Genomic DNA, 19024 nt, shown 5'->3' with positions numbered 1-19024 from the left:
TACCACAGGGCCTATCCAACAGCCCCAGCACATTCCAGCGAATAATGGAATCCATATTCGCGGATATGAACCTCTCAGAAGTAGTTCTCTACCTCGATGACCTGCTGGTTTTCTCCTCTACTTTTGAGGAGCACCTCAGTCGGCTGGATAAGGTGCTATCCAGACTTGAAGACAACGGTCTAAAGCTCAAAGGTGCTAAGTGTAAGCTATTTCAGTCCTCTGTGTCCCACCTTGGTCACATCGTGAGTGGTGAAGGTGTAAAGGTCGACCCTGACAAAGTTGAGCGTATTAGAAACTGGCCGAGACCAACTTGTTTGGAACAACTTAGGTCATTTTTGGGGCTAGCCTCCTATTATAGGCGCTACGTTTGCGGCTTTGCTAAAATAGCCAGACCCTTGCATGACCTGACCGCTAAGGCTCAAGAAAAAGCAGGGAAGGCAAAGGAGTTGTGGCCTTGGACTCCAGAAGCTGACACTGCGTTCCAGACACTGAAACAGGCGCTTTGTGAGACCCCTGTGTTAGCTTACCCCCGCTTTGACCGGGATTTTGTTTTGGAGGTCGACGCTTCTTTGAAAGGCCTAGGGGCCTGCTTGTCCCAGTATGACGAGTCCGGAGACCTGCATCCAGTGGCCTATGCCAGTCGGTGTTTGAGAGGTTCTGAGAAAAATTACAGCGACTTGTCTAGCTTCAAATTGGAGTTATTGGCCCTAAAATGGGCAGTGTCGGAGAAGTATAGGGATTACCTTCTTGGGAAGCATACTGTCGTTTGGACAGATAATAATCCTGTTGCGCATCTTCAAAACGCTAAATTGGGCGCAACAGAACAGCGATGGGCGGCTCAGTTGGCATGCTTCGACTTGGAGATTAAGTATCGCTCTGGCAGGACCAATAAATGTGCAGACGCTTTGAGCCGTAATCCACCAGAACACTCGGAGTCGGAGGTAGCAGAGGTAGTGACCACTGCTGTTCCATCAGAGTTACAACCTGCAACTTCATCTAGGCCTAATTGCGCTGATAGTGCCTTACCTGGTATTCCTTCTTCAGTCCTACCTTCTTACTCCTTTGAGGAGCTGGCCTCTATGCAGAAAGCCGATGAGGTACTGGGCAGAGTCTGGCAGTTGTGGGATCAGCATTGGGAGCCTGGGCAGGACCATCCCTTGGTGTCAATGGGCGAGTTGAAGGGCTGGATCAGAGAATGGCCGCGGTTGGTAGAGGCCCATGGTGTTTTGTACAGGTCAGTAGAAGAGCCTGGTGTCGGACCAGTATACCAGTTCCTGGTTCCTAAGTGTCTGTGCGAAGCTGTCCTGGAAGCAGCCCACGATCAATGGGGTCATCAGGGCACTGGGAGGACGTTGGCCTTCATTAAGAGACGCTGTTATTGGCTTGGCATAGCAGGTCATGTTCGGGAGCACATAAAGAACTGTTTCCATTGCACCGTAGCTAAGGCCCCTACTCCCAAAGTCCGACCTCCAATGAGGCATCTTCTGGCATTCAGACCATTGGAACGATTAGCTATCGATTTCGCAAAGTTGGATCCTGGGCGTGGTAAAGTGGAAGATGTCCTCGTGATGACGGACTCTTTTACAAAGTTTGCCATCGCTGTGCCTTGTCGGGATCAAACTGCCGCCACAGTAGCCCGTATGCTGCGTGACCATTGGTTTGTGCACTATGGGGTCCCTGCCCAAATCCATTCCGATCAGGGGCGAAATTTCGAAAGCCGCCTTATTCGAGAACTGTGCCTTCTGTATGGCATAACCAAAACGCATACTAGCCCCTACCACCCGCAGGGGAATGGTCAAACCGAGAGGTTCAACCGCACTCTGTATGGGTTGATCAAGTCGCTTGAGGGTAAAAAGCGAAACCAATGGCCAGAATTGTTGCAGCATTTGGTTTTCATGTACAACTCAACGCCCCACAGCGTCACTGGTTATACGCCATACTCTCTAATGTTTGGGCGTGAACCAATGGTACCCCTTGATCACTTGCTGAACAAAACACACAATAGCTGGGAAGAAAGTGTTATCGCGCAACAGGCTAAATTCATTCAATGTGCACACAAAGTGGCAGCAGAGCGGCTGAGACGGGCTGCTGAGGCCAATAAACGGCAGTACGACAAGAAGGCAAAGGCTCACCCACTCGCGATTGGGGATCGGGTTTTGATGAAGCAACATGCCTTTAAACAAAGGCACAAGTTAGAGGATCATTTCAAAGAGGAACAGTACGTGGTCGTCAAGTGTAATGCAGAGCAGGATCTGTTAGCGGTCCGACCGGCTCTTGGTGGTCCGGTGAAGTGGGTAAACAGAGGTTCCCTAATACTGGACCCAAGGAGCTTGTTGCCCTTGTTACAAGAGGAGGCATTGATCGACCTTCCACTTCCTACTTGTGGTGATACCATGAGACCTAGTTCGGAAGAAAGCGAATCTGACTCAGATGGTGATTTGATCATAGCTAAGCGAGCGGATGGAGAAAGGCATCCCAAACCTTCGGTTCCAGATAGCGAACCAAGAGCTATTCCAGAACCTCAGCCGACAAAGGAACCAGATGTCCGTCGTTCTGAGAGGCTTAGGCGTAAACGGTCAGGTCGTTGGCCAGATGAAATTACTTAGTTGCCTGTGCCTCACATTCTGATGTTTCTAAGGGGATGATTGTGGTGCCGTTTGTAAAGTTGTTTTTCTAGTTGCATTATTATTATAAGATGCTTTCTCATAGTTAACCTCGATTTGGGAGAGGGCAAATTACTATTGCTATTGATTATAGAGTAGGGATAAACGTAGTTACCTGCTGACGCGCTAGTGTAGCAGGATAAAGATTATCTACATGTAGAATCTGCAATGAGATGAGGTGAGGCGGCCTGCTCTGCAGGATCTGGCATAAGCCACCTCAATGACCTCCTCTTCGACGCACCTGACAATATCTACATGTACATGTATATAACATTGTATATAACATTGGACTTAACCATGTCTAAATATTTGGGCCTATGCTGATCTTTATGCGTACATGTTGTGTGCGAGGCGCGGTGCTGGTCGTACCATTTTGTTGATTAGCTAATTTTCACCTTTGCTATAACGCGTGCGTTGTGTCGCGATCGCGATCCTTGATATTAGCGGGAAAGGAGTTGAAGCCAATATGGTATAGGATTTGGATAAGGTGTGAGTTTATCTGTCCCATGATACTCTTGTGTTATGTTATAGGAGCTGGATTATCAGATGATCCTCCGCAAAGCATTGCTTGATTTCCAACAGTGGAAATCTGGGAAAGCATCAGTCTGACTACTGGCCAAGTGTTAATCGATTTGGAAACCAGTCCTAGGAGGCCCAGCTTCAGAAACAAATTCCTCCTGTAGAATCTGCAATAAGGTGAGGCGGCCTGCTCTGCAGGATCTGGCATTAGCCACCTCAATGAATCGTCCTATAATGAATCGTTGTTAACGTCAATGAATCGTTGTTTACCTTAATGAACAGTCGACTTTAACTGTTTGCCTCAGAAAGCTGTTTATCTTAATTGTTTACCTCACTAAATTGTTTGCCTTAATCATTGGCTGATTACATGTACTGCAATGACAAATATTTTGTACTTTCCAGCTCAAGATGTCGGAGCAACCCCTTTTGTTTCTTTTTGGTCATTCGTTTCCGACCAGGGTTTTAAGAGAGGCTCAGAGAAACCACCAATCAGCAGGAGATTACATAGGATTAAGTAGTGAGTGCGATGTGTACATAGAGGGTCACCCAGGCCTAACTTACGGAAGGTTCTTTTCAAACACTGCACACTATACTCGGCAAATGAAATCCAAAACCATTGATACATTGTGTATTGATATGGGGACAAACGACCTATGTAATGTTGAGGTCACACCTCAAGTTCTGGTTGATAAAACAATTCAGTTTTTAGACACTTTGGGTCTCAATGGTATTTCACCAAGGTGTATCATGATCTTTACGGTCATTCGGAGGTCTCGCATTGTACGAGCAAACCAAGTGCCTCTGTCTACATTCAATCACAGAGTGAAACGCTTTAACGCACTCATTGCCAGGCGCATACAGGAGTACCCTAGGGCACACATGTACCCTCAGAAACGTGTGAACTACCCAAAGTACCTTGTCGATGGGTGTCATTTGACCCCAGATGGCATGACCAAATATTGTAAGGGTATAAAGGATGCATTCTACCGTAGCAAATCACGTTGAGTGAGACATTATTTAGATAGGGAGGCATGTACCAATAAGTTTTTGGTTCTAATCTAGAGTGGATAGAGGAATCTCAAAGTGTTTATTTCATGATTACTGTGAGGATGTACACATTCATGAATCAATCAGTTACCTAAGTTTTGTGTGTGTATTTTAAACATTTGGTGCTGATGCTATGATTATTTAATTTCCGCTCCACTTGCAGGAATAATGCCAGTAAATTATAAAGCTTGTATTTTGACTCCATCATTTATTATCATGTGCGTGTGTAGCGGTATGCTCTCAAACTACAATTGAGATGGTTTTGAACAAGTACCTTGATTATCTTAACATGAAATGTCTAGATATATCACTTTTGAATCTGTGACTTAAAGTTTTGTGACATTCTTGCCATTTGCAATCATTGAAGTTCACTTTGACAGTTAGTTTTACATGTAAATGTTCGAGAAGAACAGAAATTTTCTTTGTATTTCTGGGCAAAGGATAGCCTACTTATTTTGCATTATATATCTGATTGTTAAGATGATAATTTATTTTACATATTGTTGAGGACATAATATGGTTTGTACCATGTATTTTCATACAGGTCATCTATATTGGACTTGGTCATATGCTTGATGTTTGAGCACTGTTTGTAGCCTTAAGAGTAGTTTAAGGCATCTGCTCACTTTGAGTTCGGGTTCGCCCATGCCACTAACTAAGTTGCTCTTTGTTTTACCATTAGTCCATTGTGTATTGTATTACATGAAAGGTTTTGTATATGTTTGTTATTAGAGGATGCTTCAGAGGTTGTAGTATATGTAATATGTAATTTTTCACATTTTGAAGTAACGTTCTCAAGTTAACACCTCAAAAATGTCTTATTCTGATTTATAAGATATTGATATTTGATTTGATAGTTAAGTCACCATCCGGGACGTATGGTGTTCAAGCAGGGAACGTGTAGGGATCTGGGAATTCCCCTTTAAGAAGTTACGTACGCGCCATAAGCATGATGACGTCACTGACTCGTGGTTGCTAAGTGCGTTCGGCAACTACATAGTTACAACCAAAAACGTTCTTATAATTTCTCAAACTTTATTCTTACTATTTTATTGGGCATGTATAAGTTGGCAAAATACATTTATAGTTTTCTCATAATATTAGATCACTCCTGAAATATGATATTTTACTAAAGTAAATCTGGGTTTTTGTGCTTCGGACTTCTTCGGGCTTTTCCGGAAGTAAGTGGCCTACGTGCAGGATTGGCACGTCCTGTTCCTTTTTCTTCGGACCATGCCGTTGCATGATGTGAGCCAAATTCACATCAAAAACCATCTTTTGCGAGCTAAAATCTGAAGGCCCATATCTGAACAGCCCACCAACTGAAGTGAAGTGCTGTATAGCTGCTTTTGGAATCATTTAAGGGAAAGATTTGAAGACGTCGGGGTGAGAATTTAAGGCATTTCTTTCGACACATTTTGTACCGAAATTGTAAACAAACTGAAGGTACATGTACGTGTATTGTACGTATAGTGTGTACGCTGTGACATGCAAACTTTAATACACAGCGTCTGCTTTTCTATTTCATTGTACAGGGTTTTTATATTCCATTGAAATATTGTATCTCAACTGGATCATCAATAAATCAACCAATCAACTAATGACAGAAACCGATGATGATTGTCCACGCTTGGTGATTGCCTCCCATCCTCCTTAACTGGTGGACGAGTCTCCCCCCTCTGAATAAGACAGCAGGGCCGACCACTACATTATGCTAAATTGTTAATTATTTAATTTGTCAATTTGTCTCTTACTTCTACATTAATTTCTAGTTCCTTGCTTCATTGACATTTAGACTGTTTCTTTTGATTCGTCTTTCATGTTCATGATGTTCTAGGTTTCCTCCATGTCTTTTGGTTGTTGTTGATTTATGATTAATGAATAAAAGACATGAATTAATAAAAATCATTGTTACAATTGATTTGACCTCAACAGCACCAAAAAAAAGAAGAAAAATGATAATAATATAACATGTACTGCGTCATGGTCAGCTGGTGAGATCGAAAATTCTGAAAAACGTCAGAACTTTCAAAATCTTTCCTTTTGTGTGTGCGTGAAGCAGTGACCAGCACAGACAAATTCCATTTATTCCCATAACAATTAGTGGACACTTGTATTTAACTTGTCAACAGTTGTTGTTGCTTTATTTTGCCACTATACATGCTTTGCAACTTTCAGCCCAGGATGGTTAATGGGTTGGGATTGTATCCAGTCAGACTGCCAGAGTCGCGCAGAACATAATCATTCCAAAGATTTGATTAACAGCTATTGTTATATCGTGTGCATGGGTACTGTAATGCATTGGTCTATTAGACGACCATGTGTCTAAACAATAAAAATGCATATCACGCACTGAGGGTGACATCGCACTGCGTTCAATACGCGCCTTGCGGCGTATGTGGAAAGTGCCAGAATCGTTGTGTGGAATCTTTGTGCAACGAGAACTGCAACGTCAAACCCTCAGTCTCATGTTTGGCACCAAGGACATCAAAACCTCCAATTATCAAAAGGTACATTGGAGTGATTTAATATATTTTTCACAAAGTAAGTTACAACCATAATATTATATCCTTTTGAAGTATTGGTACGATTCGCCTCGGCGGGTGCTATGCCCCTTGGGTGTCAAAAGCGTCATATCCCACACCACAGCAGTCCACAATTTATACGACATTTGTGAGTAGCATATTATCAAAACTACCAAATTATAATGAAATACCACTTGACTGCGAGTGAATACAGTCTTATTAAGCATCCTGTGAAATCATGGCACAGTGATGTGGTCTCATTTTCAAGAAAATTAAAGGGAATTCTTGAATGAATTTCCAACGATCGTTGGGGATTTTTTTTTCTCTTCAAATACTGCCCCCCATATTACCGAATGTACCGGTAGTCAGTCCACATTTTTGGCAATCAGTTTCACATCCGTGAATTGGAGCAAGCCAGCTAAACTGAGTCTGGTTCTCTGACCTGACAATTCCCGGCCGACTATAAATTGCTCTGCTTAGTCTGAAGTAGGATGAGGGAATCAGAATCAGAATCTTGCTATCGGACAATAAAAAGATATTGATGAATGGGAATACACTATGTTTAAGACCGGTTGGAGTCTGGACGCAGTAAATTACCTTCGCCTTCGGCTCGGGTTATTATCAGCGCCCAGACTCCAACCGGTCTTAGTGTTTAAAACCTCACAAGCACAATGTATTCCCTTAATAGAAATGTTCAAATACAATATTCATTCACGAATTTCTTGAGTCAAAATCTCAGCTTTATGTGATTTATAATTTAGAAATGGGAAGACAAAACCTTTAAAAGTGTAACTAATTTTTTTGCATGCCTGTGCTACTGAGCTGCTAGTGTCCTTTTCCTTGGCACAGGACGATATTTATTCGCTATTATTACTGACTCTATTCACCTTGATAATCCGCAGTGGAGTGTCAGGGTTGTTCCTGTCCAGGTAATATATGTCATTCCTCAAGGAAAGAGACAAGATGTAATCTTCTTGCCACAGGACAGCGACCTGCTGGTCTACATATGCCGTGCCCATATTAAAAGTCCTAGAATGTGAAAAAAAGGAAGTTAGAAGCAGTGTTCTGGGCTCTTTTTTTTACACGATCGACTCGCCTAGCCGTGTTGGTGTCTATCGGTGGTGGACGGCGGGAGAGGGAGAGGACAACTTTTCAAATAGGGGTTATCGTTTCCCGTCACTTTTCTGGGTCCCAAAATGAACTTGTTGCCTACATAATGATTGTACAGCAAAGAATGGCTGATTCAGTGACTCCGAAGCCGAAAATGATGTTCAAAAGATAATCTTTTGCTCAAAAACATTGGTTTAAGTGACCAGAAATTGCCTCAGATCGCGCCACAGAGCGTTTAGAATCCAAACCTCCCCGGGGCCCTTAAGCGGGCCCCGGACGCGATTTACGCCCTAAACGACATTGCAATGGGGTGTACGCTATGAGGATTTCGACTTTACTTCGGTCCCTAAAAACATGAGGGAACAAAATGGAAACTAGATATGTTGATAAATGTCTATGGACAATGCAACTGGCTTTTCTATGAAGCCCGGGAAGGGACAGGGTGGAAATTTTTTTTGGGAGTTTGCTAATTCGTTCGCACGAATTACTAATTCGTTTGCACGAATGAGTAATTTGTTCGCACGAATTACTAATTCGTTCGCACGAATTAGTAATTCGTTCGCACGAATTAGTAATTCGTTCGCACGAATTAGTAATTCGTTCGCACGAATTAGTAATTAGTTCGCACGAATTACTAATTCGTTCGAATGAATTACTAATTCGTTCGAACGAATTAGGCCTAGTAATTCGTTCGAACGAATTACTAATTCGTTCGAACGAATTACTAATTCGTTCCCACGAATTAGTAATTCGTGCGAACGAATTAGGAATTCGTGAAAACGAATTACGAAATTCCAAAAAAAATATTTTCTGCCTTCCGAGATGTTTCCAGTTTATACTTTGTGTGTCCATGCAGAATTGTGTTTCCTAATGTTCAGTTTCATGTATATCTGTGATTTAATGATGAATGGGATGTTGAATTTAATGACTGATTCTGTGATGAAACAGAAATCGCATTTTTGATGACTCATGATGACGTGCCATACTTTTCAAAATTTGGTGCCTATAAAATCTAGGCCATAAGAAACTTATTACAAAAATAATGTTTTGTTCATGATATATGCAGATGAGATTAAAAAAATGGAAAAATCAATGTTAAAGAAATAGAGTTACCGAAATACCCTTGGGGATGGAAAAACCTAGCCACCATTAAACATTCGGTCAAATGACACACACGTGCATTGCGAACACCGTACAAACATTTCAGTTATCACGTTGTGCATGATGCAGCATAACTAGTCACGTTAGATTCAGTTAAAAAAACTTAACATTTGTGTACATTTCTGCTTTTTTTTAAATGGACGATCTATAGTTCAACAAGTTGGAGAAATGTCTGTGACTGGCCAGACTAAAATTCCTGTAATTATGCTGCCAGGTCCCGTCTGTAAAAAGTTTCTTTGTCGATGTCTTATATTTTTTAACATAAACGAGTGATGCGAAAGTTGTCGAAGCATTGCGAGCGCCCTCTTGTGTTTTCCATTGAATATAGCATACCGAGTTGCGTAATTAATTTGCAAACGGCCATACAGTGCGAAAAACCTTTTTTAGACCTTTCTGCGCATGGTTGGCAAACTGCATTTTTACCAACCACGGCCTGCAAAACTATGGAAGGTCCAACACTGCAAAAATGAAGAACAGTTATTACTATCACCAAAATATTATTTGATACTTGAAAATGCAACAATTTCAACACGGCTACAAAATAATTCCCACATATGCCTTTTTACTATTTGTTTATGGCGTTATGAGGACTTTTTTGGAAAAATATGTTGAACCACGGCTTCAATTTATGCGCTTACGGCAGCCCATACAAAATGGTGCCAATGTTTACAAACAATAGAAAGGCCTATTCCTTGGTAGCCTGGGCCACTTGACTGCTCGTCATCGCTGCAGCCAGCCACACCTTATTTCGACCCAGCTTTATTGTATTTTGCTGCGTTTCGTACGTGGTTTTGCCATGGTTATAAATTAGTACGCTTATGTACATACACACATTGTGTACATGTACATGCACATATTTTGCCCAAATATCGTAAGGCATAGGTACACAGGCCGCAACTGCTCCGGTACGGTGTTTCAACTTTGTAATTTTGATGTTAATTTAAATAGCACTCTTGGAAACATTTTTATGCCATAAATATCACAGGTTGAAAGCCAAGTCTATATGAAAATTGTTGTGCATAAAATGACGAAGTTTCGATATCGCATATCCTTGTAATATTGACTGTACACTTGCACATACTTGGATTCTAAATACGTTGAATTATAGGGTCAATGCATTTTATTGATCTTGAATACGGATTGCGTGAAATAAATAAGTTACCGTTCTAGTCTGAAATGAAACAACTGAGATACATGTGGTTGGTAAATACAGAATATTGAATACTCTTTTGATGAACAATGCTATTTTAACAAACACTGTTTAGAAATACTTAAAATATAAAATGCACCGTAAATTTATCAATATAGCATAACTAAGGATGTGTACACATATACTGCGGAGATAAAACGTTTTTGATGGCAATATTTAAATTTTTCTTTATCGAAACATTTGATGAGATTACTTAATATGTACGGTAATTTTAATTTTTTATTACAGCTACTGCCATGGGTCTGGTGGTTTTGATGGTCACAAATAGAGACGCCTTCTTGAGTGCAGTGTTGTAGTCGAGTACTTTTTCCGAGTACCGAGTACTGACGAGTATCTAAGTTGCCGAGTACGAGTACGAGTACGAGTGCTTCCGAGTACAAGAACAGGTCTCCGAGTACGAGTACTTGAACGTCCGAGTACGAGTACGAGTACTCGTACTTCCGAGTACCGAGTACGAGTACGAGTACTTGTTCTTCCGAGTACGAAGGATTTAATGAAATTTCATTTCCTACAACTGTAATTGGTTTTATTTCAAACAAGAATTACGTTTACATGGACAAGAATGATGACGGTCACGTGACTAGCGTCAAACCCCATTATCTTGATAACGCCATGCACAGCGTATCGACTGAGCTATTCGGATTGCTTGGCCGACAGAAGGAATGCGGCGCAATATAAAACGCAGACTATACGCATGTGCATTTTGTGACTAGTCTCTGTTTCAAGAATACGCAGCTGGTGAAATATTTTCCAGTTGCAGCTGCAGTTGCATGTCCAGTTGCAAAATAAAATGGAAAACAATCAAATCGTACGAAAAATCCATGTTTGTCTAACTTGAGCGTGCTAACTCGGGAACGGCGATACGTCAAAGGGAATATACAACATAAGCAAACATCGAAAAATAATACTACCAAGTTTTTATACCTTACTAGGATGTTGGTAAATGACAGTCTTAAGCATCCTGTAAAATTATGGCACCTGGTGTGAAGTCATTTTCAAGAAAATGGTACATTTCCAACAATGGTCGGCTGACCACCGTGGGAAAAACCTAACCATTTTTCAACTACTGCTCCAAATGTACAAGGTTCAGTCCAAATTTTGTTTGCTTTTGGTTACATGTTCATGAACGGGTGCAGGCCAGCTACAACTGGTTCCCTTACCTTACAATTTTCCGGCATCTATAAATTGATCCATTTCATCTTTAGTGGAGTCAGGGAACCAGACTACTTGAACATTTTTGTTTTTCTTGGTTGTTCCAGCATTTTCGAACACAAAACTTCAAACATGTCAGTGTAACAATATTTGATCTATTATACTAACCCCTCAAATAGTTAATTTCTGAAAATTACAGCAAATGCCAATGATGTACATTATATTCTATTCTTTAATGTAATTTTATTATAATTGAATGTAAATAACAACTGAAACTGCTCTCATGAAAGGCATGCACAGCGCTAGTAAGTTGCTATAGAAAAAGAAGAAGAAACTAGAGTTTCGCGTTTGTTGTTACAAACGCAGAGTGGTCGGGTAGACAACTATTTTATGAAACACTGTCCAGTTAACGGGAACATGTAATAGGATTTATATGACTTCAATACATTTAAAACAGCTTTCTTGCCATGTAACTATGAAGTTTCCACCTCCTCTGTAGCAGTAAAAGAGAGAAATTTCAACATTTAAGCTTTTATGCTAATGAAAATTTCCATATTCATGAGCCAAAGCGTGATGTCATTCAAGGCAGAACCGTAGTGTCTCCATAGCTTTGTGTATACAAATATATGTCAAAGTTTTCTTATTTTCTTGGAGTACATTCCAATTTTTATTGTTTATCATGTAAAACAGCTTATTTGGACAATCGTTGTGGCACATATTTCTTCAAACATTTTTTTGTGGGTAACTTTGAAGGACTAATTTTTGTACTGTTCATAACGCACCTTTGGCAAGGAGTACCTTGTGTGACAAAAGCAAAATAGCACCCTCTTATATATTGATGAAAGAATTTACTAATAATTGAAAAACTACCACTTTCTTGTCACTTCCAATGAAAACAAGTATTAAGATCTTGTATGTATTGTTGCAACACATAGTAATGTGCATGAAAACAAGATGAGCTGAATTCCACTGCATTTTTCCTTTAAGTTATGAATATTTTTATGTAAGAACAAAGGATTTCGAAATAAAATCATTTCCAGTAAAATCAGTTATTCTTATCTTCAAGTAAAAAAATACATCTTTAATGGTGTGATCAATTTCAGTAAGCATTTTATGTACACATGTATGCAAGTTATTTCTTGGTTGATGACGTCATTATTCAAAAACGGAAAGAGATGTTCATTGTAAAGTAAAATAACGTATGTATTCATCACACCCACCATCCGGTTTGATGACGACACAGTATTTGGAAGCAAAGGTGAACATTGTAATGGATATTTTTTTGGGGCTAAGATCGACATGGATCAATTGAAAGAATTACATTTAAAATATGATCGTTTTCAAATTCTCATAGAAGTAACTTCTGGTCTGATGACGTCATGAATTTGAAACCATGCCAAGTTATATGTGGTTAATCAAAGAATATCAAGGGGCGATTTGGTAAAATTTGAACGGATGGTTGTCAAATTAAAGAAAGCTCACACTATTTTATGTGCCGCTAGGGGGCGCCCTTTCGAAAGATGACGTCATCACACTGTTTTATTTGTCTGACATTCCTCACTAAACACTTTCCTAATTTGATGTGTGTAGTAAAATGCTTCCGCTTTTGAGTTATGTTCGGTTTTTATTGCACTTCCGGTAACACCGGAAGTGAAGGTCATGCGGTTTTGTGTCCGGGAACACGAAATGTTTCTCACGGCATAGTCTACAACCTCGCGAAAAAACAAACACGATACTCTATTTAGTTTAAAAGATATAACGCAAACTATTTTGTCAAAAGTTGCCCTTAAATCGCTTGTAATTTGATACCTGATGACGTCATGATGACGTAACAAAATTTACAACATCTTCGTTACATGGTACACGTTCACACAAGGTTTTATGATCATACCATAAACCGTTTTGAAGAATTGTTGCTTTGTTTTGATTTCAGGCTAAAGTCTTCGTTTTGAATTGATCTAACTTTGACCTTCCGGTAGACCCGGAAGTAAAGGTCAAGCGAGTTAACGTACACGACAAAAAATGTTCATCTATTAATGGTCTATCTGATTACAAGGTTGGAAAACAATTGATCATTTTGTTCAAGAGTCATAGGTGAAAGAATATCATCATTTTGTCAACGAAAATTGCTTGTAATTTGACACCCGATGACGTCATCATGACGTCAGAGTAATATGCACCACTAGGGATGAGGGCCGATATATGTTGAAAGTTACAAGTTCGTACCATAAACCGTTTAGGAGAAAACCCGCGGAAACGTGCCGTACGGAAAAAAAAATAAAGATTAATCGGAACAATAATAGAGAGTGGTCGGGTTGTGCCCGACCACTCAATAAATAACTTGTTTGTCCTTAAAAGGCTTTATTCCAGGCAGATTTATTTTCATCAAAGGATTTAAATGCAGGTAGATTCCAAATCTGTTTGCTTACGTGATAAGCTGCCGTGTTTCAACATCCCACATTTTGACAGTTCTGTCGCCAGATGCAGTAAGGAGCCGTTTACTGTCAGGACTAAAGTACACCTTCAAAGACCAAAAAAGGAGAAAGAAAAATAAACCAAGTTTTTTTTGAAACCGTGAAAGATAACAAAGATCAGAGTCTAATTGTAAATAGCTATAATATTGTCTAGCAATGTAGGGGGACCAAGTGCGCCCTCAATTTTTGTATGCCTACAAGTTTGCAAGTGATTTGCATGTTTTTATTAAACACTTTGATTTGCAAAATGTGACCTTTGTGCTTTGCAAAGGAAACTTGTCACGAGTTTTCTCCTGTGGGCTTCGAATACAGAAGACCAACACTTATTAGTGACCTCGTGTAATCACAGATCCAACACACAAGGGTTAACGACTCGCCAAACTCCTAGTTAGGCGCGCGATAACGGCCCGTATTGGTGGCAAATATACCATGAATACTTGTCAACAAAGACCCCTGCGCGCGGCGGCTTTCAGATTTGCAGGGCTCTGCGCCCGATCTGGTGTCGAAGTCTGTCAAGCCAGCTAATTATATTTTGAATATTCATGAGTCTACTTTTTGGTCTGTATTATTGGGAAAAAAAAGTCTGGTAAGTGATAACTACATAACCATGTTAACGCCGAGCACAATATCTTTAGCTTTAAAATGAACTATGAAATGTCGCATTTGTTTTGTCGGTTCGGGACCACATCTCTCTAAAACTTTTTTTTTTATGAAAGCCTAATTAACAACGAAATTTGGGTAAACGGTGTTCTCCTCGAAATTTGACGTTTATTTCCCGGGTAAATACTTCATCTATGACGACAAAAACTGCACAATACCATCTGTTATATCCTGAAGTATTTATTTTTTTAACAATTTTGGAACAATTATATCTTACACAACAAGAACTTTTGCCCACAGTTTAATGAATATTTCCGTTTTGGATGTCATGCAAAAACCCGACACAATGGCACACCTGGAACTCTGCAATTAACATGCCAGCGGGTATTAATGCCCGTTATCACGCGTCTAACAAATTAAGGCAAGTCAGCTCAGTGCATTTTGTACAAGCGCCCAGAACAGTCGTTTATCCTTGTGTGCAGGATCCATGGCGTAACATTGAGTTAGACTGCACTATATAACCAATTTAATATCTTCTTTTAATATAACCAATTTAATATAATCTTCTTTGGATATTATTTCTTATTTGTTTTCTTTCTATTCTTGTCTTTTCTTGATTCTAATGTTTCAGTCAGATTGCATATTGACTAAGGTTCATTATTTTGACGCTCTGTGTTGGTTTTAACTTGGTTTTACTTTTGGTCTTAGGTTTTTCTCTTTTTGTTTTAAGGTTCTGGTTTTAAGGTTGTTTTTTTTTTACCTGGGTTTTACTTAGTTTTAACTTTTGCTGGTTTTTGGCCCCGAGTTTGTTTCATTTCAAAATCCTTTTTTTAATAAAATAGTTCGCGACTTGTTCTTAGATCCTCGTCTTGTATTAAATTATTTGTGTCGAGTTGAGTCCCCATATGTCAATTTTCTGGGTTACATAAGCTTAGATGTTTGTGTGCTATATGTAAATTGTGTAGGTAGCTGTTCCATGAAATTTGTCCAAACTGGCCCTCCATAGCTTTCCAAGCTGTTGCTGGTTGGTAATATTGCTAGTACCTTATAGTAATAGTAAATGCACACTTTATCAATGGTGATGGTTTCTTCAAAATATTATCCATCTCATACATGGGCAATTCCATGAGAATGTGGACTTGGCTGAAATGAAAACGGACCACCTCAAAGTTTTGACTCAGTTTAGTATGAGATACATTCAAACGAGTCAAATGCAGGATATTTAACTTTATGCCATGTACAGGATGAGTAAAAAAACAAAACCCAAATGTCGGGACTATTGTTGTATTGAAGTTCTGCATATAGCACTTTCAAAATCTAGGATATGAAAGCCCAATTCATAAGCTTTCTTTTAGTACAAGAATCATTCAAATCACTTATGTACTTTTCAAGTAACAGAATTTGAAGTTACACAACGACCGTTTGAAGGTTCTGTCCACGGATCACAAAAAAGGTGTGCGTTCTTTCAGCAAAACGAAAACAATTCACACACATCCCGATGTGATTTCTTTTCGTTTTGTTGAAAGAACACTGACCTTTTTTTGTGATCCGTGGACAGAACCTTAAAACGGTGATTGTGTTTAAAATTCCGTTACTTGAAAAGTACATTGAGTGCTTTGATTTGAATAATGCTTGTACTAAGAGAAAGCTTATGAATTGGGCTTTTATATCCTAGATTTTGAAAGTGCTATATGAAGAACTTCCCTAAAACGGTCCCAATATTTGGGTTTCGTTTTTTTTACTCACCCTGTAGTTTCGTGACTGATGGAAACTAATTGCCAAAACAAGTTATTTCGTTGGCCTTTTAAGTCGCTTAATTGCAAGGAATCTCCTGTGAGAATAAGCTACCATATTAACCCTCCTATGCAAACATAGATTGACTCTCTGTGCCAAGTAGTCCTTACAGTCAAAATCAATCAAGTGACTGTTTTCAACAGTTAAGAATATCCAGCCTAAATATAAAGCAGAATTGACTGGCTGTGACCGTAAATGTAACTTGATAGAGCTTTAATTGCTTTGGCTGTGGGAAACCGATAAGCTGGCTGTGCCTACAAGTTGGTCTGTACACGGTTGACTGACTTTGACTGGTCACATAGACTGCTCGTTGGAAATCACCATGTTTCTTGATTTCTTCGGAATGAAAGCCAGCCAGACGGAGTATTTTCTAGGGGTGTTTAGTACCAGTGTCACATTTGATCTGTATTTTTCGTATTTTGATATGTAATTTTCTTATTTTACCAGTAAGTTTGTACAAGTTGTTCCTTTAAGTGAATAAAGTTTCTTTAAGAACCAGTCTGTGTGTATTTATTTCCCCAATACCCTGATTGGCTAGAGACGAGAGACCGATGGCAGAAGAGTCAATATTTCGCAGGACCTTTGAGCTTTGCTTTGCCAAAAATATCCAGTGTGTTATTGCCTAAAAAGTGCTGACTATTTAAATAGCCTTGTGTGACAAGCAGATTCTCTGATATATTCGAGTGAAGAAACTCCTAACCGTAAGTTTACACAAATTTTGGTTTTATTATTCGTCACCATTTTTACGTTGATTTTTCTTTTATATGATTGTAATAAATCTCATAATCGTTAATAAAGACAGTGTAAGATTAAGGTACTTTGTGAAAATATGAAGATAAAAAATAATTCTGTTTTTCTTTAGGCTTAAAAATTTAAGGTTTCGATATAGTGAATTGGATTTTGGTATAATATTAATTCTTTAGATGGCACGTAATTCCGGGATTTGAAGTTGAGCCACTTTTACACCATCTATGTTGTGTGCCGAGATCTACCTGTACTTCCCCTACCGGTACCACCTGTTCTGTTGGACGGGAATCGGGGTGTTGCACTACAGCATCGCCAACTTCATCACCTACCTCTATAAACTGTGATGTCCCCGGAACATTTAGGACTGAGAATGTATCAAGTGTCGGGAAAATTTTGTAAATATTAAGATTTCCTGAGGTAAAACTTGCTAAAAACAGCAGAAGGTTCATGGCATATGTAAATTGAAGTTGGAAGATTTTCACAAGATTTTGAAGAGCTCAGTTGGAGGAAAAGTTCAATTCTATAGTGAGGTTCACAATTGAGGTTATTCTTGATTGTCGTTAATTGATATCGAGGTTTTCAGTGGAAGATTGTAAAACGGTTTAGATTGAAAGTTTGATTTGAAAACTCAAAAAAGGTTTACCCGCGTTGAAAACTGATGAAATTTGATGTGAAATTTGGAAGTTGAAAACAGAAATTAAATTTGATATAGATATTGTAGTTGAAGTTGTTGGGTTGATACATTGTAGAATTTGAGATTATTTTTAGTAGACGTTTTGAGACTGTATTTTGGAAGAGATTTTGAAGACGGTTAATTTCTTGGAAGTTTAAGTGAGTTTCGTATAGATATTGAAACTCAAGTGAAATTTGCAATTTAAGGTTATTGATCACATTTCGCGAAAATTTTGGTTTTTGAGAATGGATTGATATTGGAAATTCTCGTAGTTGAATTTGGAAGTGATTTATTTTTGAGATTATTAATCTATTGAAGGGTTGAGCAATACCAAATTTGAAGAAGTTTGCAGATTGGGAATTTATTGGAAATCTGTACGTGAATTTGAATAAGTCGAGTCGTATAAATTATTTGGATTTGTGAATATATATTTTTCTGAAATTTTGGGATTTTGTGTAAATAAATTTGCTTGTATATTGTATATAGAATATTGAGAAGTGTCTAGTTGGTTTTCAAAAGTGACTGTGTGACAACCAGTCCGGTCTTTGGTCCAAGTAAGAGTTTTGAATAATTATTCGGTTGAGGTTTTTTTCACTAGGTATACTTTGGGGATAAATACATATGATCCTATTGCCCCTCCCCAAAACAAGTTTTAAAATGAGTCGCGGGATATGGATATTTATTCTTCTTGTATTACAGTTGCCATTTTTCGAAGACAGCATGTACTGACAACAAAGAATGAAATACTTGATAAAATATGAATACACTCACCGAATATACAGGGCCTCTGTGGGCTGCAAAATCGTCCACATCTGGCAGCTCACCTACCAGTTCACCTTCTTGTCCAGTATGCAACAACGCCTAAGGAAAAAAATCATGAATCTTAAAAAGAAGATAAATGTGTATGACATTAGAACTTTCAATAGAATATCTGTGTTATTTCATGTACAAGTTGTGTAATTGGAAATTCAGCTGATTTACATTATCATTTCCTGAAGACTTAAATTGATCAACGTGGGCGGCGGAACACTTTTCAAACTTGAGGGGGGGGGGGCAACACAAAAAAGGGGCACTTATCCAGAAAAAGGGGCGCCTTCCGCCGGTGTGAAAGTAGCCTTGACCAAGTCTGGCAAGCCAAGCTTTTTCCCTGAACAAACGGTCCGATCCGGTAGCCGTTTTACCCTACTTGTCACGGCACTCGTACGCCGCGCACTTTGCCGGTACGTATACGTTCATGTACGTACTATGTACACACCGTGCAGTATACGCGGCCGCAGTCGAGGCGAAAGACAGCCTTGACGCAACCGTGGCCAAGTCCTTATAGGTTTCGTTACATTCTCGGCCGATCT

General features: G+C 39.3%; 1 protein-coding gene and 1 long non-coding RNA gene across 2 annotated transcripts in view; one reads left to right on the top strand and one right to left on the bottom strand.

The window, feature by feature from the left end:
- LOC119740231 (WD repeat-containing protein 1-A-like) overlaps nucleotides 1-19024 on the bottom strand; it is a 141943-nt gene that overhangs the window by 32123 nt on the left and 90796 nt on the right. The window contains exons 7-9 of the mRNA XM_038215470.1: nucleotides 18447-18536; nucleotides 13817-13908; nucleotides 7642-7783 (exon numbers count right to left, since the gene is read on the bottom strand). Coding sequence (XP_038071398.1) covers nucleotides 7642-7783; nucleotides 13817-13908; nucleotides 18447-18536 — 324 coding nt within the window. The remainder of the gene's footprint in view (nucleotides 1-7641; nucleotides 7784-13816; nucleotides 13909-18446; nucleotides 18537-19024) is intronic.
- Nucleotides 5243-5843, top strand: LOC119735763. The gene is made up of 2 exons (XR_005272225.1): nucleotides 5243-5615; nucleotides 5765-5843. It is a non-coding gene; the product is annotated as an uncharacterized LOC119735763 (long non-coding RNA).

The sequence above is a fragment of the Patiria miniata genome, unplaced genomic scaffold, assembly GCF_015706575.1.
Source record: "Patiria miniata isolate m_02_andy unplaced genomic scaffold, ASM1570657v1 HiC_scaffold_10, whole genome shotgun sequence".
NCBI classification, from domain to species: Eukaryota; Metazoa; Echinodermata; class Asteroidea; order Valvatida; family Asterinidae; genus Patiria; species Patiria miniata.
The sequence above is the reverse complement of the archived record's forward strand: the minus strand, read 5'-3'. Positions and strand labels throughout refer to the sequence as shown.